General features: G+C 58.7%; 2 protein-coding genes across 2 annotated transcripts; one reads left to right on the top strand and one right to left on the bottom strand.

Annotated features, from left to right (window-relative positions):
- The first annotated feature begins 1,684 nt into the window (after positions 1 to 1,684).
- Positions 1,685 to 4,405, top strand: CFD (complement factor D). The gene is made up of 5 exons (XM_006052751.4): positions 1,685 to 1,967; positions 2,587 to 2,743; positions 2,818 to 2,962; positions 3,050 to 3,307; positions 4,186 to 4,405. The coding sequence occupies exons 1-5, from the start codon at positions 1,910 to 1,912 to the stop codon at positions 4,345 to 4,347; spliced, it is 780 nt and encodes a 259-aa protein (XP_006052813.4). The 5' UTR covers positions 1,685 to 1,909; the 3' UTR covers positions 4,348 to 4,405.
- Positions 4,406 to 6,651: 2,246 nt separating this feature from the next.
- MED16 (mediator complex subunit 16) lies at positions 6,652 to 22,006 on the bottom strand. Its single transcript, XM_006052750.4, has 16 exons — positions 21,852 to 22,006; positions 20,419 to 20,596; positions 19,763 to 19,870; positions 19,345 to 19,514; positions 17,487 to 17,918; positions 16,741 to 16,846; positions 14,920 to 15,075; positions 14,469 to 14,680; positions 13,629 to 13,835; positions 12,590 to 12,800; positions 12,105 to 12,238; positions 11,758 to 11,950; positions 11,047 to 11,263; positions 9,738 to 9,821; positions 9,115 to 9,255; positions 6,652 to 8,042 (listed from the first exon to the last, which is right to left on the bottom strand). The coding sequence occupies exons 2-15, from the start codon at positions 20,549 to 20,551 to the stop codon at positions 9,129 to 9,131; spliced, it is 2,490 nt and encodes an 829-aa protein (XP_006052812.1). The 5' UTR covers positions 20,552 to 20,596; positions 21,852 to 22,006; the 3' UTR covers positions 6,652 to 8,042; positions 9,115 to 9,128.
- Positions 22,007 to 22,086: the final 80 nt, after the last annotated feature.

The following is a 22,086-nucleotide window of genomic DNA, read 5'->3' as shown; positions in this document are numbered from 1 at the left end:
AGTCTCTGTTTCCCTGTAGTAAAGAGTGAGGCACTGTCTAGGAAGCAGCCAGCCAGGAGTTGGGGTCCTAGGCCAGCCTCGGCTTCACTGAGTAGGGAGACAGTCCCTCCCCCTCCTCCTCAGCCTTGGTTGGGATGTGAGGGGGGAGGGAGGCAAAGATGTCAGATGTCTCACAAGGAAACACTTCAGCCCGAAGGAGTCACAACAGCCCTGGGGAGGCGACCAGCCTGTACCCCTCTTTTGCTTCCCTGGGCCTGGGAAGGAACCCCCAGGGGCCCACAACACATGCAGCCTCTGCCATCATGCAGCTCACAGGCTGATGGTGGGAGAATCAATTGCCTAAGCCAGCAAATAAATTTGAGAAGTAACATCAGGCAGTGCCCCCTCCCCCACCCCTGACCCCACACCATGAGGCCAGGATAAATTCTTCTCTGCACCATACCCCCCATCCCGCTAGTGGGGCACACCAGCCTGGCCCTACCTGAAGGTCCTCACTTTTGCTAGTCCCTCTGCCGGCTCTTCCTGAAGGTATACCTCCCCACTAGTGCCAGCGGCTCAGAAACATGACCCACTGCCCAGCAATCGCTTTTTCCGCTTAATACTATACCCTGGAAGTCTTCCCAGGTTAACAGAGCATCTGGGGATGCGTGGGGTTATTCATTGAACTGACCTGTCTTGTTGGGTCATTTCCAAATTTTGTCGCAATTTCCAATACGCTTACTTACATAATCTGGACTCCACTTGCAAATGTGCTTTTGTTTCAGAGATTCTGATTTTAGTATGGAAACATGTCAGGATCTAACAAATCACATTTGCTATGTTGTTTTCTAATTTTCTTTACACTGTGAAAAGGAGAAGGGGAAAGATGGTGCACTGCTTCTACTGGGAACAGCTCACAGCTCGAGCTCCTCCCCACTCTTCTGGGAGTACCCAGCATCTCCCCCTAGTAGGTTCATGAGATATTGACCCACCATCCCCAACTTACAGAGGACCATGTGACTCAGGTTCTGCTCATCAGAACCTTTCATCCCCTGCCTGCAAAAGATGGTTTAGGGGCATGAGATCCAAGTTCGGCCAATCCGAGACAGGCTTGAGACGCTGGCTACAGTGATGGGGAATTTGTAGAGGGACTGACCCAGCTTCTGGGCTGAGTCTAGGGCCCCTGGGGCCACGACAATGAAGGAAAAAAGTCATCAAGGAGGAAAGGAGGAACCAGAGGGAGACCTGACCTTGTTAAGGTGCCTGGATCAAACTATAGCTGAAGGTGGACCCATGAACTTCCCGTGTAATTTCCTTGTTGAAAGTTCCACCCGGTTTGCCTTGATTTTCTGTCACTTTTATCCAGTCTTTCCAGCCACCCCTATACATCACTTTTCCCATATCTACTTGTTGGGGTATCAAGCTCCAGAGCCACACCAGTGGGAACAAGGGTGTTGGATGACCTCTCCCCACCCCCACCTGACCTCTTCTCCAAGTTGTAGGAGGAAGAGAAAGAAGGGAGGAGCGGAAAAGGAGGAAGTGGGTTGTTTACAGACTGTGGTCTTCAGCTGCTGTTGCAAAACTTTTGGAGCTGGGTAGGCACTAGGGGGGACTGGGCTGGGGGGCTAAGGGTGGGTCCATCCCTCTGCTCTGCCTGCTGCCCATCCGAGGGGCAGCTTCCCACACCAGGGCTGGCCCTGGGTCAGGCTCACAGGGGTAGCTAGCATACCCAGCAGCCCATCTATACTCAGTACAAAGTCCGTGGGAGAGAACCGCACCCCTGGGGAGAATGGACAGGCAGCTTCCCTTTCTCCAGCTGGGCCGATGTCCACCCAGGAGATAGGGCCTGTGGGAGCGCCCGCCTCCTTCCAGCCTCATAAAAGCACCCCCACGGTCCTGCCTGGGTCAGTGTCAAGGCCACGGCGGCATCATGGCAGACAGATCCCTGCACCTGGTGGTTCTGATCCTCCTCGGGACAGCCCTGTGTGGTGAGTGGATGTGGGATGACCAATGGGGGCCACCAGCTTGCAGGGCAGTCAGTGAGGTGGCCCCTCCATCAAACGGGACTATTCCCCAGGCCCACGTGAACAGAAGGCTCTGGAAACCAAGGAATTCTCCAAACTTTAGGGATTTGGGGGTTGTTTTTTGTTTTGGCAGTGCCAAGCAGCTTGCAGGATCTTATTCCCCAACCAGGGATCGAACACCTGCTCTTGGCAGTGAGAGTCCCAACCACTTGACTGCCAGGGGATATTCTTAAAACTTTACATCTAGCTTTCCACACACTGGAAAACCGAGAGGCAAATGCTGGCAGGGATGTTGGGTTTGGGCAGCCCCACTTTCCTCGTGTTTAAATTGAAGCCATCAGGCCCAGTGTGTAGACATGGGGTTTACCCCAGGTTCCCTCACTCCCTATCGTATGTCTTCTCAGCTGTTCCTCCCTGGGGCCCCGGGAGGTTGTAATTCTGCTGGGGAGGATTGCAGGATGGAATTCCAGGTCTGAGGGGGTGTTACAGCCAATGGAGGGTAGGGTGTTGCAGTCGATGGGGGATCCCGAGGGCTGGGCTGCAGTTACCCCCGAGGTCCTCACGCTGACCTGCCTACTTCTAGCGGCACAGCCCCGTGGCCGGATCCTGCGTGGCCAGGAGGCTCCATCCCACTCCCGGCCCTACATGGCATCCGTGCAGGTGAACGGCAAGCACGTGTGCGGAGGCTTCCTGATAGCAGAGCAGTGGGTGATGAGCGCAGCGCACTGCCTGGAGGACGTGTGAGTGGCCCGGGGCAAAGAACGGGGCCGGGCGGAGGGGACGTGGTTCTGATGTGCGTCCACCCCACTCCCAGGGCCGATGGGAAGGTGCAGGTCCTCCTGGGCGCGCACTCACTGTCGCAGCCGGAGCCCTCCAAGCGCCTGTACGACGTGCTCCGCGTAGTGCCCCACCCGGGCAGCCGGCCAGAGACCATAGACCACGACCTACTCCTGCTGCAGGTCTGTTGGGTCTAGCCGCAGTCCCCCCGCTGCTCTGGGGCTCCGCCCCGCCCTGGCCATAACACTGGCTTCTGCCCCATACCCCAGCTCTCTGAGAAAGCCGTGCTGGGCCCTGCCGTGCAGCTCCTGCCATGGCAGCGCGAAGACCGCGACGTGGCTGCGGGCACTCTCTGCGACGTGGCGGGCTGGGGCGTGATCAGCTACACCGGCCGAAAACCCGACCGCCTGCAGCACCTACTCCTGCCGGTGCTCGACCGCGCCACCTGCAACCTGCGAACGTATCACGACGGCACCATCACTGAGCGAATGATGTGTGCGGAGAGCAACCGCCAGGACACTTGCAAGGTGCGCAGGCGGAGCGGGACGGAGAGGGTACCAGCCTGCTGAGGTTGGGGCCTGTAGAGGGGCGGGGCGGCGGGGCAGATCTACTGTGGGTGGGGCCAGTAGAGGGGCGAGACAGAGAGGGGACCAGCCTGTTGGGGGTGGGCCCAGGAGAGGGGCGGGGCGCCCTGGGGACGGGGCAGAGAAGGGCAGGTCTGTTGGAGGGCGGGGCCAGCAGGAGGGCAGCGCACGCGGACAGGCCGGACGGGCATGGCTGGCCTGAGGACAAAAAAGGGTTGGGAGGAAAGGTGACAACTGGGAGAGGATGTGGATGCGTTGGGACCCGAGCTTGAAGGCTTCGAGGGGCTGCTGCGCAGAGACTGGGACGGAGGGCGGAGTGGAGCTTGAAGTGGCGGAATCGAAAATCCGGAGGCGAGGCCTTGATGGGCGGCGGTGGGTGGACTCTGGGGAAACTGAATAGTGAGGGAATGATTGGGGCCTCAGGGCTGAGCGGAATTGCAACAGGCTGGAACTGCAGCAGGCTCTGCTGCTGCTGCTGCTGCTAAGTCGCTTCAGTCGTGTCCGACTCTGTGCGACCCCATAGACGGCAGCCCATCAGGCTTCCCCATCCCTGGGATTCTCCAGGCAAGAACAATGGAGTGGGTTGCCATTTCCTTCTCCAATGCATGGAAGTGGAAAGTGAAAGTGAAGTCGCTCAGTCGTGTCCGACTCTTAGTGACCCCATGGACTGCAGCCTACCAGGCTCCTTTGTCCATGGATTCTCCAGGCAAGAGTACTGGAGTGGGGTGCCGTTGCCTTCTCCGGCAGCAGGCTCTAGTGGAGCCGAACCAGGACGCGGGAGGGCGGGCCTGTACCGGACCTCACGACCCTGCTCCCCGCAGGGCGACTCCGGAGGCCCGCTGGTGTGCGGCAGCGTGGCCGAGGGTGTGGTCACCTCGGGTTCACGGATCTGCGGCAACCGCAAGAAGCCCGGTATCTACACGCGCTTGGCGAGCTACGTGACCTGGATCGACGGCGTCATGGCTGAGGGCGCAGCCGCCTGAGGAGGCCCTGAGAGGCTGCGGTCACGGGGCCCGAGCAATAAAATCATCCATTCCTGCACCCGGTCCGCCTTTATTGATTGCATGCTGCCTGCAGGAGTGGACCGAAGCGAGCAGACTGAGGGGGTGGCGGAGTCCTGGTAATGATGTACCAGGAGGCAACCCAAAGGCTAAGACGTGCCTGAAGGAAGGGCATTCAGGCTCAAGTCCGGAGGCCCCATGCCCTTCAAGCCTGGCTTCGCTTTACGCCTCGGCCACACGGTGGCGCCCTTACTCTTCCCAGGAAATAGAAGTGTCCTGAAACCTAGCAAGGGGTGCGGGTTGGGGGTAGTGTCCCCTTGGTTTCCACTTCCCAAGAGGAATGTGAAGGCCTACTGTGTGCAAGACCCTGCTCTGGACTGAGATCTAGGTACACAGACAGTTTGTGTTCTTAGAACTGTGTCCCAAATGGGGAAACGCTCAGAGACGCTATGCGACTCTCCCGAGCAGCCTGAAATTCAGCCCCGACCAAGGCACCTGGCTGCGTTCACAGGCCGGCCTCATCTGCAATGTGGCTCACTGACTGTCCAAAGCTGACTGGTGTCCCAGAGCAGCCCCACTGATTGGGGGCCCAGATGAGTCATCACCTTCCTGGGTCTTGGTTTTACCCTTCTGTGCAAGATGACAGGGCAGAACCCAGGGACTGAGGCCCTGGGCCCTCTCCCACTTGGACAAGGGGCCATTGAAGCCCAGCACCTACTTGGCCCCAGGTGTTAAGCCTGACCCACAAAGGGAACCTCTGACCTCCCTTTGGTCAATAAAGAGATTGAGGGTCTGAGAGATGGTCATGTGCCCCACAAGGGACTGGAACTGGAAACTGGCCAGGTGTTTTTCTGCTATGAAGCGTTCATTCACATGGAAGCTCTTGAGACACAGCTAAGACCCAGCCCTGCTCATAGCAACCAGGTCAAATATTCCCAGATGCATGGATGGAACTTCTGAGTGATACTGATGATGGGCTGGGGGTTCTCCTCAGTGTGCTCGGGATTTTTTTTTCATGTGGGATTTAAGAAGCTGCGTGCACTTAAGTGACAGTGGAAAGGAAAACGTAACTGCTGGTCGGTCAGCCATCACAGACTCACTCCTCCCATGGTTACTTCCTGAATTAAGCCAAGATACTGGGAAGTGGCCCTGAAATGATCCAGTTGGGAGGTGGAGCAGTAGGATTACCAGACTTAGCAAACAAAAATGCAGGCTGTCCAGTTACATGAGAGTTTCAGGAAAACTTTGTTAAGTATGTCCCATGTCCCATGTAACATTGGGGACAGATTTAGACTAAAATACCATTCATTGTCCATCTGAAATTCAGACTTAACTGTTCTCCTGCATTTTATCTGGCAACACTAGTTGGGGGTACAGATGAGATAAAACAGTGAGCAACGGCCCCTGAGGTCAGTGGCTAGAGCAGAACCAGATGGAGCTGGTAGGGCGGGTGGAGGTAGGGGGGACTGTAGGCCTCCAGGGGGAGACACAGGCTCCTACCATATACCCGGGTGTGTGTGGGGGGGCACATTGCTGCAGTCACCTGTGACCCTGGACCCTGAAGGGCTTCTGCTTCCACTCCTATCTGGAGGATGGTGTCTTCAGCCTCCTCAGCCACAATGGGGTCCCGTGGGCCTGGCTCTGAGGAGACTGAGGGCACAGGAGACATGCAATCAGAGGGACCAAACTGCCTCTTCCTGTCACAGGAATGCCTACTCTTGTCCCCAGAAGGGGATCTGTGTGGACATGGGGTGGGGGAAGGATGAGGGGCAAGGAAATCTGCCCACCCACAAACCCCCTCCCAACCTGGAGGACTTTCCAACAGGGCCCTCAGATGACTTGACATTTCTGGATAGCCAGGCATGGGCATGCCCACTGGGCTCGTCACAGCAGCTCTTGGGCACTCCGGTCATCCACCACTCAGTGACAAGCTGCCCTAAACTCGGTGATGCTGAGCCATCCCATCCCCTTCATCTCGCTCAGCTTGTGCGGGTCGGGGTCACACAGGCATGGGGGTGTCCCTGCTCCACCCCCTGGGTGACCAGACCCAAGGGGCCAGCCTGCAGGTGTCCAGAGGCTCTAGGAGGAGGCCCAGGAGCCAGGCCAGGTCCCACCAGCCTCAGGTCAGCCGGCACCACCTCCCCTGCACAGGATGGGTCGGAGCAGGTCCAAGGGGAAGGGACCAGGACTCGTCCTCCAGGGAGCATCTGAGGATGGTGGCTGTGGTGTAAACCTCCTCTATTTAACCTTAAAGCAATGAAATATGAGTGCAAGAAACACGCTCACTTTTCTAAAACAAGTAGCTGCTTTAAAGACTTTAGAATGACTTCAGAAAGGCAAGTGGCTTAAAAAATATATGGTCAAATGAGGTAAAAGGCTGAGAAAATATATGCAAGAACCTGGGCCATGTGCCGCTCCGCCAGAGAGGCTGCCCATTTCAGGCCCGTTTCTCCAAGGGGCTGGGGCGCCAGCAGCAGCACGGGGTGGGGGGTACCCCACAGGTCCCTGCAGAAAGCACCACTCAGATGGCAAGACATGGACACCCCTGAGTGCTGGGGCCACAGGCAGGTGGGCAACTGGCCCAGGTAATGGGGCCCCTGGAGCGCTGCCAGTCCCTGAAAGCCTGACACAGCGGGCAGCATGCTGACCTCTGCAGGACACCTACCCAGCCTGCTCTCCCTCGAGCCTCCAGAAGGAAAACAAGAGAAGCAATTACTGCTTAACAGGCAGGTACTGTGTCTGGACCCTGGGGAGCCACATAATTGGTGAGTGGTTGCTGGTGAGGCAGGACCCCTGGGGGCCACAGCCTGAGCTCCCAAAAACCTGGTGGGGGAGAGGAGGAAGGCAGGGAGGCAGAAAGAAGAGACAGAGATACTCCTATGTGCAGGAACCCAGGGAGTAGGGAGCAGCCTCCACCCACGTCCAGCCCACTGCTCCCCGCTGGGACGCCTGCGTCTGGTAGACAGTAGGTGCTCAATAAATGCTGGTCAAGCAGGAAAGCAACACACACAGGCACAGAATCCTATGCCTGTGGAGGGGGATGGGCTGTGGGGGGGTGGCGCCCAGGACAACGACAAGACACCTGCTGCCCGGGGGGACGTTTCTGGGGCCTGCCCATGTCAGAGACAGCAGTGACAGGTACAGGTGGGGGACCCGAGGCTGACGCCCGGTTGGTGTCAGTTGACAGTGGCCACTGGACGCCTGGCAGCTTCATGTGTCATGTTCTAAAGCAGAGTCCTCAGATCCTGGACCCTCTGAACTGGGACCTAGGGGTCCTTTGGGTCCTGAGGGGCGGCACTTGCCGTGGTTCTGCCTGGGGCAAGCCCCAGCCTATCTCAGTTACCACCTCGCAGGGTGATCACGTGGCTAGGTCCTCCTCCCAGATAAATCAACAGGCTCCGGGGGAGAAAGAGGCTCGACGGCTGGGCTGAGGTGCCAACTTGAGGCTTCAGGCTGTGTCCTCACTGGCCCTGTCGGTTACAGGGGTGCTGGCGCAGCAGACAAGGCCCCCAAAGCATAGTTCCAGGGTGGTGGTGTCTAAGAACACCCAGCGAAGGTCTGGAGCACATGGCTGCTCTGTCACTGGCAAGGGGACAGCATGGCTTTCCTGTAAGTTCATCAGGAATCCACTGACATTTTGCACAGCAGAGGAAACCATAAACAAAACGAAAGACAACCTACAGAATGGGAGAAAATATTTGGAAACAATGCAACTGACAAGGGTGCAATTTCCAAAGTATACAAACGACTCATATAGCTCAATATCAAAAACCAACCCAATCAAAAAAATTGGCAGAAGATCTATATGGACATTTCTCCAAAGAAGACATATGGGTGGCCAATAGACACATGAAAATATGCTTCGCATCGCTAATTATTAAAGAAACTCAAACGAAAACTACAATGAGGATTCACCTCACACCAGTCAGAACGGCCATAGTTAAAAAGTCTGCGAATTCTGGTGACGGCATGGAGAAAAGGAAACCTTCCTACATTCTTGGTGGGAATATAAGTTGGTGCAGCCACTGTGGAGAACAGTATGGAGGTTCCTCAGAAAATGAGCATTCTCACTCCTGGGCAAGTATCCAAGCAAAATTATAATTCAAAAAGACACATGCCCCTCAATGTTCACTGTAGCACCATTCAGGACTGTCAAGACATGGAAACAACCTAAAGGTCTATCAACAGAGGAATGGATAGACACATGGCACATAGATACACAATGCAATTATCGCCCAGCCACAAAAAAGAAGAGTGCCACTTTCAGCAGCAGTGGATGGGCCCAGAGATTATCATGCTAAGCGAAGTAAGTCAGACACACACAAAAAAAGACAAATATCACTTGGTATCACTTACATGTCAAATCTAAACTATGACACAAATGAACTTATTTACAAAACAGAAACCAACTCAAACAAAGAATGCCAATTTATGGTACCAAAGGGAAAGAGGGGAGGGATAAATTGGGAGTGTGGGATGAGCAGATACACACTGCTACATATAAAAAGGATGAACAACAAGGTCCTACTGTACAGCACAGGGAACTATATTCAATATGCTATCATAAGCCATAATGGACAAGGTATGAAAAAGAACATGTGTGTATACATATGACTCAATCACTGTGCTGTATGCCAGAAACAACACTGTAATCCTTACTATAATAACTTTAAAAAAATTATTCACCTAAGAATTAAAGGCCATAACAAGTGAAAAAGAGAAGAAAAGAAAGAAAAAGAATGCACTTACAGGCCGGGATGTAGTCAGGGGTAGCTGAGGGGCATGCGCCACCAGAGCCCCCCACACAGGCAGTTCTTAATCCAGCGCTGCTCCCACTGTTTGACAGCAGTGGTCTTGTTGGGCGACTTGAGCATGGTGACGCAGCCGCACCTGCAGATAGAGCAAGCAGGTGGGTGGGATGCCAGGCAGGCCGGCTGTAGCCACAGGGCCTGGCACATGCTACTCCACCTCAGGATCGTGTTCCCTGCACCCCTACACCCCACACAGTGAGCTAATTCCTCCATATCCTTCTGTCCCCACTCAATACCACCCCTCACTTCCCTGAGTGGACAGTGGGCCAAGCCTAGTGGTGTGACCCTGGGGTTGTCTGGCAGCAAGCAGGGCCACATGTGCACGAGCAGCGCGGAGGCGGCCGCTCCTCCATCTCTGCCCTTGTCAGGCTACTGGGAGCCCCAAGAAGGCAGGCTTGGGCCAGCTGCTCGCTGCTACCCTCCACCTCAGCCCCACCCTTTATCAAGACCGCCAGGGATACCCGCTCAGGAGCCCCAGACAGACACAATCCTGGGACCCTGTCCCGTCGGCTGGGAAGCTGCTAGTGGCGGAGTGGAACGGCATCTCCTGCAGCCGCTCACCTGGTACATGCCTTGCAGGCCTCCGTGGGGTAGGCGCCCAGGTGCAGCCTCCGCAGGTGGTCCATCTTGGGCTGGCCCGGCGCCCTGATGGAGAGGAGCAGGGGAAGGCTCAGGGGCGTGCACATGCACGGGCGCACACATGCATGCACACACGCAAACACAAACGCATGCGCACATACAGACGTACGGGTCAGTCTCCTAGAGGCAAAGTGTGTGTGAGAACAGGGAGAATCCAGGAGCCAGACTCCTACACACCCTCTGCCCACAGGCCCCCGCTGAGGGTGGTGCCTGGAGCAGAGTGGAGCGAGCCCATCAGGATTTCTGAGGCTGGGGCACTCGTATTACACAAGTTTGAAAACTTCCTAGAGTGTGAAAGCCCTTTGGCGACCAGCCGCCTCTCTGTGTAAAGTGTTTCCTGAAACTCGAGCACAAACCACAAGTGTGTGATTCATCAAGCCGCTCCTCCCACGGCTTTAGAGATGAGAAAGAAAATCCGGAAGTGGAGGAGGAAGGCCCAGAGTCTTCCTGAGGGGGAGGGGGGCTGTGGGGACACTAAGGCTCCTCCCCAGTAAAGGGCCACTTGAGAATCCATCCCATGACACCTTGAATGGGAGGTGGCCTGTGGGGTCGTAGGTTCGCCTTCTGGCCTGGTGTCTATCTCTGGACTGGACCTCGGAGATTGAGATTACCTGCCTGTAAAGTGGGGACAAACCCCCACCCAGGGTGCTGCTCCCTCAGCAGGCCTGGGCTTTCTGGATTCCATACATCCAAAGAATGGCCCCCAAGGTCACTCCCAGCAAGGTCTGCCTAAGAGTGTTCTGCTTCCTGGCACCTTGGGACATGCCAGGCACTCTGGGCTGCAGTGCGATTTATGGTGGGGGCTTGGGGTGTGAACCTGAGCTCCAGAGGGGCTGGAGCCAAGTAACCAAGATTGGCCAAGTGGGCCCTCCATGTGGGCCGGGACAGGCTAGGGGGAAGATGACGTCACTCGGACAAGCAACGACACAAATTAGTACAAGCCGATGACCTGTACACTATAGTACAGTATAGTGTCTGGATGGAGGGAAGTGACAGGGCAGAGGAGGTGGGTGGGGCGGGGAGGAGTCTGGGGGCAAGGAGGAATCTCAGGGGCAAGGGAGGGGAGGAGTATCGGGGGTAGCACTCAGGTCAGGCTGGAAGGAAGCAGCAGGCGCAGCACGGGCAGAGGCCCTGAGACAGACATGTGACGGGGGATGTCAGGCAGGTCTAGGGGAGACTCTTCTGAAAGAAAAGGTATCCAGGGCCCTGAGTCAGAGGTGAGTGCACATACCTGATGAGGCCGTCCAGCTGCAGACCACTGGAGCTACCAGGAAGAGCAGGGGCCTTGCCAAAGTGCAGGCGCAGGGGCTGCTTGGGCTGCAGGCGGCTGACCAGTCCGTCACTCACAGGCAGCCAGTCCAGGCTGGGGATGAGCAGCTGGCTGGGCAGTAGGCAGCACTCATCCACCAGCGCCTCGTCTGGCTCACTTGTGGGACCCTCGTCACGACCTGCGGGGGGAGCAGGGGACACAGGAAATCATGCTTAGCGGCCCTGCCCACAGCACTGCCCACCAGGAGGCATAATGGCCTCCTTCAGGCTCACAGAGCGCCAGGTGCAGGCCCCAGCCCTGCCCTGACTTCTTGAGGAGCCTGGGAAGCTCTTCCCCCTCCTCGGGCCTGGTCCTCTCCTCTGTAAAATGGAGATCCATTTATTCATTTACAAAATGTGCAGCGAGTACTGGGTGCCCTTCCTGGCATCAGGGAGGCAACAATGACAAAGCCTGGTCCCAGAAACACATGACACAGGACAAATAGGAGCCTAAGAGTGGCCGATGTTTACTGAGCACCCACGGTGTGCCTGGATCTGTGCTAGGTGCTGGGGAAATAGTAGGGGGACCAAAACAGAGCAAATTTGACCTATGGGAGATTACATTATGGTGGGGGGACTCAGCCAGGGCTTGTATTTTGGTGGGGAAATGAGAGAAGAGGAGCAGGTGTCTTACAGCAGATCCAGAGCTTGGTGAGCAGGCGAAAGAGCAGGGACATGCTGTCCTGAGTGTCTGAGGTAGCCGTGTACACAGGCAGGCAGCTAGGTTTCAGCAGGCCCCAGATGCGGATGACAACCATCAGCTCTCGCAGCATGCCCAGCGACGTGCCATCCCGCAGGAAGCTGTGGCCTGGTCGCAGCGGGGAGCCCTATGGGGAGGAAGGTTCTGGTTGTGCACTTTCGTGTTTGAGCATTCCAGGACCTCTGTGAGTTGCCATCAGATGGCCTTTGGGGAGGGGTGGGGCCAAGGAGGTGGGGCTTCTGGGAGGAGCTGAGCTGGAGGAGGTGGGGCGGAGGGCACACCTGGTTGGGCAGACTGGCCAGCAGGTACAGCACAAAGTCGCCCACCCACTGCAGGAGCTGCTGCAGTGCCTGGAGCGTGTTCATGTCCAGAACGAACTCCTCCGTCTTGAGGTTGATCATGACCTTGTCAATGTCTGGGAGGGGACAGGCAGTCAGGGGAGGCTGGGACCTCACATAGGGGGCCCTGGAGGGCAGGGCTGGAGGGAGAGGCTCCAGGACACCTGACACCCCTTGGACCCCCTGGGCAGGACAGCCTGGAGTTCCCGCCAGCCTCCAGGCGCCCACACATACAGTGACCCTGGGGATGCCACCCAGGCTGCCTCATCTTTGTTCCCAGTAACACCCACCATGTGTCCCCAAGGGCAGTGGTGGGGGGAGGGGGGGCACATGCAAGACACCTGAGGGATCCTCCCTGGCAGACAGAAAGGGCACTTGGAGGGTGGGGGCGGGACCCAGAGTGGCCTGCAGGATGGAGCTGGACCCACCGACGTCTGTGATCTTGGCACAGATTTCGGTCAGCCGGTCGCCAGGACTTTTGTCGGGTGTGTTGAGCACGTGTGGGCGCAGCAGCGACTTCAGCGTGGAGCTGATGGCGATGAGGAAAAGCTTTGCGTGGTAGTCGCACACGCGAGTCACCGTGCAGGGCGACAGCTTGCACAGCGAGGCCTTCATGGCCAGGATCCGGGTGGACAGGACCTGGGTGGCCAGGATGTGAGCAATTGGGGCTCACGCCTTGGGGCGGGGCCAGAGCAAGGCACTGGGCCCAATGGGCAAGGGGCTAAATCTCTGGGCCTTGCCCTCCTTCTGGCAGAATCAAGTAGAACCTTCCCTCACAGAACAGCAGGGTTTCAACCTGTGGGTGGGTCTACCCCAGGGGCCAAAGGGCCACGTCTGGGATCCCTAACGATTTGGGGGTGCCTGGCATGAAGTGGGTAGGGGCGGGGATGCTGCTCTACCCCACCTCATTCCTTGACCCTGATGTCTCCTGGGATGCCACGACTGAAGGACTGACAGCATCAAGGTGCGCGCACACAGCTCAGCCGAGCACTGAGTGGCTGGACACTAGCGGCATTCCTGGCTCTGAAGCCAGCTCCCTCCTGTGCAGTTCACGCCGGCAGCACCCTCTCACATCTGAGCTCTCAGGTCTAAGCCCTGCACATCCAAGCTCTCGCACATGTGAGCAGGCTGCTAAAAACCACGCGACCTCTCCTTTCTGTTTCCTCCTTGTGTTGGAGACCGGGGCACAGAGGACAATTCTGGATTCCTAGCAGTGCTCACCTCAGGGAGGTTCTAGGTTTGCAATTACGTGCGATGCGTCTGGGGGATCATTTCTTCCTGCCCCTCTCATCTTTAAAACTCGAGGTCACTGTTCTTATCACAGGGGCAAAGGCCTCCACTGACACGCAGAGGCAGGTGCAGCCAGGCCTGCAACCGCACCCTCCTGGGCTGAGAAGGCAGGGAGGTGGGCTGCCTGACCCACGGGTAAGAAGGGGGCCCCAGGGGAGGGCAGGGAAAGGCCGGCACCTGCTGCAGCTCGGCCTTCTGGCGTGTGTACTCCTCATGCAGCTTCTCCACCAGGCTCTGCACCATGCCAGGCTGCACGTGCAGCAGGATGTCCCACCAGTCATAGCCAGTCACCATGCAGTACTCCAGCAGGAAAAGCAGGTGCCGCAGGGCCAACCCCACGTCCAGCGAGTGGCCCATGGATGGCGAGATGCGCAACATGCTCAGCTGTGGGGAGAGGGCAGGGCGTGAGGGGATGGGAGTCTGAGCACCAGGGACAGGGCGGGCTCAGCCCATGTGGGGTCCTGGCCTGCCTCATCTCCTGTCACCTGGGAGGGCTACAGAGCTACAGCCTGGCCAGGTGGCATGAACAGAGCCCTTTCCACCAAGGGTGTGCCTGTGGGGTGGCAGGGCCTGCAAGTCCACTTGGGGGCCGCATGGTCCCTCTCACCAGGCCAAACCCATCCCTATCCCACCCATCCCAGATGCCGAGGGTAGGGCCAAGTAGGTACACTGCCCGATAGTGATTTCCTGGGGAGTAGGGGGCACATGCACGTGTGAGCAAGTGTGTAAACACATGTAGATGTGTGTAAGCAAGTGTGAGAGTGGATGTTGAGAGGCACCTGTCCTCCTGCCAGGCCATGGATGGGTTCCTTTGAGAGGCAAGAGGCCAACACAGGGCACCTGGCGTGCATGTGGGGGAAAGGTGGGGGAGGCGTCAGAACCCCACATGTGAGGAGAAGCCACCCTAAGCCACCTCCTGCGCAACCCCCGCAGGCCACAGGCCTCACCCTGCAACAATGGCCACACCACACAGAGGCACAGGCCCCTCACTCTTGGCACCCCCAGCACAGCACTGACCCTGCCGTGGTTGTCAATGCCCACGAGGGCCAGGGAGGTCCAGGAGAGTTGCATGGCCTTGAAGTGGACGGCGGGGCCTGTGGTCCGGGGGCGCTTGAGAGCTGGCTCGTCTACAGGGCGCGGGGCGGCAGAGCTGTAGAAGATGGCCATGGTCTGCAGTGAGAGCCGGTGCACGATGTGGACACTGCCGTCATGGAAGGCCAGGGCCAGCCCTGGGGGCACATGCAGGTCAAGCGGCTGAGCCCAGCCTTGGACAATGGAAAGTGGCTGCACCGTGCCCAGCTTGTTGGCAACCTCATAGCCTTTCTAGCTCACTGGATATCAAGAGCAGTGTCCTCATCCCCACTGGGACTGACGTGAGGCTGGGCCAGGTTCTCACGACCCTGAGACTGGAGGCCAAGGCCACAGTGCACCCCTCCCTCTGACCCCCAGGAACCCTGAGACACTGTACCGAGGCCGGGGTAGAACTGGGTGTCACTGGCCACCTTCAGGTCAGTGTTGGTGAGTGAGATGGGCAGCTTGGGCAGTGCCACAGCAGACACACGGTCCAGGTCATTGGTGGCTGACAGAATCCGCCATTTGAGAATTGTGGGTTGTTTGTCACCAACTGAAATGGGGTGTGGGAGACAAGGGGCAACAAAACGAAGATGAGACTGAAACGCAACAAGGGTGGACTGGACCCAGCGCCCTTCCCCTCCTGGGGCCCCCAGCCAACTCATAGGAGCAGGGAAGGGGGGCGGGGGTCCCCCACAGGGCCCGATTCTGGGCCCTTCACAGCGATGGGAGGAGGTGTCTGCCTGGGCAAGCAGCTGTCAGGAGGAGGGGTGGCCACCTTGTCCCCTCGAAGGAGCCAATACGCCGAGGAGGGGAACCCATCCCAGACCTTGCTGCCACACAAACCCCAAAATTCTCCTGTGGACTTGACTGGTCTACGCGGGGTTCTCTGTCCCTGTGGTCCAAGAGGTCCTGGGTGGACCCCAGCTCCCTCAGGAGGTGGACAGACAGGCCGCTCCTGGCACCCACACCCTCGGTGCCACAACGGAGCCCCCCAGCAAGAGGCGGGGTGGTTCCCATCCATCTGGGCTTGGTCTCTGCGTGCTGTGGGCAGAGGTGCCCAGACACCAAGGTGACGCTGAGACAAGCCCAGGCACCCAGCTGGTGGCCAGCACTCCAGCTGCCCCAGGGGGCCGGCAGACTCAGGGAAGCAGGCCGGAGCAGTGAGGTGGCCCGACCCAGGAGTGTCCAGCTCTGTTTCTGAAACAGAGTTTGAGGCTGGCTGTGATAACACGCCTCTGTGCCCACCTGTCCTGAGAGCTCTGCCCCCAACGTCTCAGCAAGAGGAGTCTCCTGGAAAATGTCATCCCACAGGGAGACAGAGTCCCAGAGAGGGGCAGCTGAGCAGAGCTGTCATGGTGACAGCCAAGGCGATCCCCAGAGAGGGAGCACGTTCAGGCCAGGCCCGCACCAGCTGCCCACACTGGCTTCCTGACGGCCTTGGCCGTTTCTAGGTCACAGAGGAGAGTGGCTGCTGTCAGAGGCTGAACAGCTTGCCTGAGTCTACCTGGACCCACTGTCCACCCAAGTCAGGCCACCGCCTCTACCGCGGGCTGGACAGTAGCTGGTAGAGTGGGGCCTGAGGGAGACCAGTGTGGGCAAAGGTTAGGAGGAAGGGGCAGGAGAGGCAGGTCTAAGAGCCCACAGGGCTGTGAGGCTGGGACAAGGAATGGGGTGGGGGGGCAGCAGGTGAACTCAGCAGAGACCCTTGAGCACCTGGATGCCTGCCTCAGGAAGAGGCTCCAACAGGAAGGGAGGCCCTTCTGAGTGAAGTCTGGTCCTACTGTGATAAGGTCCCAGGGTGGGACCGCACGGCAGGTGGGGAGCAGGGCCAGCCTGGGACTCGGGAAGGGCCAGGACCCTACTCAGGAGGTGCAGCCTCATACAACTCCTCTGGGACTGTGTTGAGCAGCGTATGTAACCCACCTGTGGGTGGATGGACCTCAAGGGCCTCTTGACTCAGGCCAGTCACTCCAGAGCCATGAGCACTACTGGCAGTGGGAACGCCCTGGGCTATGTGGCCACGGTTCACCCCCGGCATCTCAGCCACATAGGTATCAGGAAGCGGGCCCCTCTGGCGGGGACGTGGGGCTCCACGTGGGTGCAAGGTCAGAGAGGGAGGGAGAGGTGGGCATGTTCTAGCAAACTCAGGCCACCACGGCGCCGCCTCGCTGCACCCAGGGTAGTCTGAGTGTGCCTGGCCACCTGGGTGACTCACCAGCCGGAGAGAGCTGCTGGAAGATATTGTTCACAGGAAGTCCCTCCTTGCGCAGTGACCAACACTCCACCACACTGCTCGTCTGGCTGGATGCACACAGCAGTACCTAGGGGTGGGTGCGTGGTGAGGGGCCTAGAACAGCCCATGGCCTCTGCGGGGTTCTGGCTCATCTTAGGGCTCACATGCCATTGTGGGTACAACCCAGGCCCGCCTGGCCCGCGTCTGCAGCTGCCCACCCACTGTCCTCACTCCCCTGGGGAGTGCTGTGCTGTGCTGGGGATGGTCATCCATGGTGCCCTGGCGGGAAGCAAAGGTACCAGGGAAACACATCAGGGACTGGTGAAGCTAGGGCTGGTCAGCACAAGGCTACGAGGGACCTCAGGGAACCTGGTACAGGTAGCTCAACTCTGCCCCCAGAGACCCCCCCACCCTGGTCCTGGGACCCGGGGATACATCACCTTATGGAGCACAGGAGACTTGGCAGGAGGGATTAAGCTAAGGCCCCTGAGATAGGGATGACCCTGGATTCCCCAGGGGGCCCAGTGTCATCACAGGGTCCTTATAAGAGGGAGGCAGAGGGTCAGAGACAGAGAGATGGGGGATTTGCACTGTTGGCTGTGAAGATGGAGGGAAGGGCCGCAAGACAGAGATATGGTGCCTCTAGAAGCTGGAAAAGGCAGGAGCCCCTGAAGGGAGCAGCCCCGCCCAGGTGTGGGTTTAGCCTTGAGGTGGCAGGGTGGGCTCACCTGCTCCGACATGTCGCGGGCCAGGAACTTCAGGTGGGTGATGGCGGGCAGCCGGTCGCGGCGGCTGAGGTCGGTGGTGCAGCGCATGAAGAGCGAGGGCAGGAGCTCGGTGTCAATGCGGCACTTCTCATTGACCACGCTCACGCACACCTTGTACAGCTGCACCGGTGATGCGCTGCTGCCATCCGCTGTGGCCACCACGATGTTGCCGCCACCTGTGAAGGCGATGTCGGCCAGAGCCACGCGGCCGCGCAGCCGGCACAGGCTCTCAGTCGAGGTGAGCACCTGTCCGCTGGGCTTGAGCAGGGACACAGTGACCAGGCCGCTGACCGTGACAGCGATCCAGCCCTCCATGGGCTTGCCCCCGAACAGTGTGAGCGATGGTGAGAACTTGACGCGGGAGAACTTTTCCCCAAAGCTGGAGGCACCAGACTGTAAGGGAGGGGAGGGGTCAGCTGCAGGGGGCTGGGGGTGGGGGACCCAGTTCACACTCGGCCTTTAGGGGTCTACCTTCGTGGCCCAAGGACCCCCTCCTGGGAACCACACCCTCAGGAACACAGAGGAACCAGGCAGCAGAAGCCTCAAGAGTCCAAGCCTGAGGTCAGATGCAGCTTCAGCCACTGAGCGCTGGGTGACACAGGCCTCTCTGATCCTCAGTGTCCTTGTCTGCATGTCCAAGGACATGATAAGGAGGTCACAGCTAGACACACGAGGGACAGCAGTCAGCCGCGTTTTCTTTAGGGCCAGACAGACATCCAGTGTTCTCAACTGCTCAGTTCAGCCACTCGGGGCTCCTTGCGTGGGCAGTGTGGGAGCACGCCTGAGCCAGTGCACAGAGCAAGCTGGGCACCAGGCAAGTGGCTGCAGGACTCAGATATGCCCCCTGGAGGCAGTGCTGGGAAGCGCAGCTGCCACTGCTCTTTCGTCTTTTCATCTTTTTGCCCGTGGGCCACCAGCCACTGCTGCGCTGGCCTCTGCCCCAGCTTTGCCTTTCCCAGCATCCCTAGGGGCAGACCCTATGGAGGCCTGCACCCCTGACTCCTTTCTGTCAGCACAAAGCATCTGTCACTGAAACAGCACGAGCTGGAGACTGCACAGAGCTCCTCCGAGCAGTGGGAGACTCTGCCCCTCTGTCTGGGGACGAGGAGCAGACTTACTAAGCTCACCCAGGCACCCCCAGGCTCATGGGACTAGACATCCAGGGAGGGCAGGGCTGACCACAGCCCCAGCTGAGTTTCCCGGACATGTAGGTGAGAGCAGTGTTGGAAAGAAAGAAGCAAAAGCCCCCAAATGAGCCCCAAGGGGAGATGCTGAAAGTCTGAAAAAGAAACCTCCCACAGAAAAAACGGTCCAGATGGTTAGGCAGTAAGCCTTGCAATGAGTCACTCCCTAGGGGAGAAGGAACAGGAGGCAGACACAGGGAAGGGACGGAAAGGTCATTTCCCACAGCATCATTCTAGGAGGGCCTCCTGGCTTGGGAGCAGAGCTGACCAAGCCACATGAGCTCTTGCTGCTGCCATAGGCCTCACCCAGGCATGGCCCTGACCAAGCCCCCCTCGCTTTCTCATATTGAATCCTGGCCCAGCCCCTGGCCCCACTTGACAATGAGGACGGCTGAGGTATGACTTGGGGACTGAACTCAGCACCCTAACCCAGGAGGCTCCCCTCTCAGGGGGACGCCGGGCTGAACCATGGGGTGCAGACAGGAATCAAGGGCTGTCACCACATCAACCACGGGGGAGATGCTAGCAACACAGATGCTGACAACTTGGTGGCAGGTGTGACAGCCTGGCACCATGAGAGGAGGAGCCAAGCCCTCCTTGGGCTTGAGGCCTACTCCCCCAGGCAGGACACCCACCTTTTCCACGTGCAGGGCCAGTTTCACACCGTTGTGCAGCCAGGACAAGGCCACGATGGGGTCCCCTTCCACCACGCTGCCCACGGGGCTCTCCCAGCTGTTGGCCAGGTGGTCAGCCATGCTCCAGCACTTGATCTGCCCATCGGCATCAGCTGACAGCAGACGAGAGCCTGGGGAGAAGGGGGAGATTGGGCAAACCTGCGTCACAAGCCCCATCCCCACAGTCCATCAGGGTGGGGGGCCAGACTGGAGGTTGTAGAGCAAGGGACCAGCACAGGTGAGTTCAGAAACAGGGGTGAGAAGAGCAGAAGCCTCAAAGGCACAGGTCAGGGTTTCAAGTCCCAGCTCTGAGCCCAGGGCCAAGGCCAGGAAGACAGAGCAGGCAGCCCTGGCATTCAGGGTGGGGGGCTGCCCTCACCGGACTGGTCCCACTCCAAGCAGGTGATGGCCTCACTGTGCTCTGAGCGGATGGAGTGCACGTCCCAGGGATGCTCAGTGTCCAGGATATGGATCATGCGGGTCAGGTCTGCAAGGGACAGTGAGGTCAGTGTGGCAACAACGGCCTGGTGCCCAACCACCCCAGGGGATCGGGGTGTCGAAGCCGATCAGGAAGTGTTGAAGCCAGGTTGCAGGGGCTCCAGAAACATGATTTATACACAGGCAGCCCGAGGGGAGACCATGACCCTGCCTTCTGTGAGGTTACAACTGTGCTTTCAAAATGGACCCAAAACACTAACAGCAGGTGTTTCTCCATGGAAGGTTAGGGTTCTCCTCATCCTAAAGTTTCACATTTTCCTAATTCTAAGAAGTGCGTATTGCTCTGTGGTGGGAAGAATACCAGCCCTGTGGCAGAGTGCACCGCAAAGCTGGTGGTGACACGTGCGGCTGGAAAACTCCCTCAGGAGCCTCAGCAAGCCACAAGCGGCCACTGCCCCCTCTCCCCCTGCCCCGCAGCCACGGCCGTTCCTCAAGGTTATCTCTGTGCCCCTCAGCACCCCTGTCTCAGAGGAGGAAACCCCATGGGAGCTGGGGGGGAGGGCCCTATGAGGGGGCCTGGGATGGGGGGTGGCACACCCTGGTCATCACTGCGCAGGTCCGTGGTGAAGGCGATGAGGTTGCGGCAGGACCAGGTGCAGGCCAGGGGACCCGACGGGCAGTGGGTGCTCTTGGGCCATTTCTCCCACTCACAGATGTAAGCCAGGTCCATGGCTCCCAATTGCCAAGGTCACACAGGGAGGACGGTCACCAGCTCCTACAGGAGGGAAGACAGGCTTGTCATCCATCTTCACAGGGTGCCTGCAGGGCCCCGAGTGCGGTGGTGGATGCTGGTTACCACGGGGGACAAAGTGGACTCAACCCCTGCCCCGTGTGTGGCCAGGGAGCTGCGTTTTACACAAGCATGGCCAGGGATCAATCCATGCAGCTGGAAGGAAGAGCATGTCAAGCGGAGAGAACAGCCAGTTCAAAGGCCCAGAGGCTTGACTGAGCCTGGGGTGTTCAAACAGTGTCTGGGCCTGCAGAGCGGGAACAGAGTGAGTGGGGGCGTGGAGCAAGGTAAGGATGGGGAGGGGATGAGGCAGGTCTTGCAGGGCCTGGGGGTTTCACTTGGAGGGAGATGGGAGGCCCAAGAAGCCTGTTTCTGTTGCACAGGCCCCTCTGGCTGTCTGGAGGGCACGGCTGGGGAATGGGGTAGAGGTGATGGCACTGGTCCAGGTGCACCGTGACGGGGACAGTGAAAGCTGCGACGAGAGGTAGCACCCAGGTCTATTCTTAAGAAGGAGCCCGTGGACACAGGAGAACCAGTGAGGCTGCCTTAGACAGAGGCAGGGAGGCAGGGTGGGGGTTAGGCAGCAACTTGGGGCCTGGCTTCCAGGGGTACAGAAAGGGTCAGTGAACGCTTCCTGAGCAGGCTCTTTGCGCCCAGCAGCGACTAAGGTTATTTCCTTTGACCTTCCCAATCACATTACCCGCTCCTTCTTAAAGCCTCGCCCCGGAACACTGAGACCCCGTCCACAAGCCCAAACAGCAGTCTTTTTAAGCTCTGCCCCAAAGCCCTCCGGCCCCGCCCCTACAAAATGTGCTTTCCAGACCCCACTCTCAATTTGTCCCTGGCTTCCCCTGGCCCGGCCTAAACTTCTGTTTTTATCCCAAAGTCTCCAAAACAATCCCAAAGCGCCTCCTCTACACACCTGGCCACCCAGGGCCCGCCCCAAGCCACCCGAGAGGCCCTAAGACCCGTCTCAAATGCATCCCAGGCCCTCCCCGGGGAGGTACAACCTTAGGCCCTCCCCGATTTTCCACCGCCCAACGCAGGGCGCCTCAGGTCACCCCAAATTTCCGCCACGACCCCCAGACCACGCCCAGAGCACTCAGGGAGCCTACCCAGCACCCTCTGCTCTCCAGGACCGCCCTCTGACTCCACAGGCCCTGCTCCGACCCACAATCCCAGCAGCGTCGGCGCCATCCGGAGGCTGGCCGACTGCCCAAGCCCCCATCCCCGCACTCACTGGACCAGGCTGTACGCCCACCGAGAAGGAGGCTGCCGTCTGCATTCGCTCTAACGCCCCGGCTCCGGCGCCGCCATCTTCCCAGGACCAACGAGTCTGCCGCGCAGCCCGGCTGCTTCCCGGAGACTTCTGGGACCTCAGTGGCTCCGCCCCGCTTCCGGAGTAATTTGCATACGACCGTGGCTTTCCAACAGCCATCTGCGTTATATTTGGTGGAAAAAAACAAACACTTTCT

The sequence above is a fragment of the Bubalus bubalis genome, chromosome 9, assembly GCF_019923935.1.
Source record: "Bubalus bubalis isolate 160015118507 breed Murrah chromosome 9, NDDB_SH_1, whole genome shotgun sequence".
NCBI classification, from domain to species: Eukaryota; Metazoa; Chordata; class Mammalia; order Artiodactyla; family Bovidae; genus Bubalus; species Bubalus bubalis.
The sequence above is the reverse complement of the archived record's forward strand: the minus strand, read 5'-3'. Positions and strand labels throughout refer to the sequence as shown.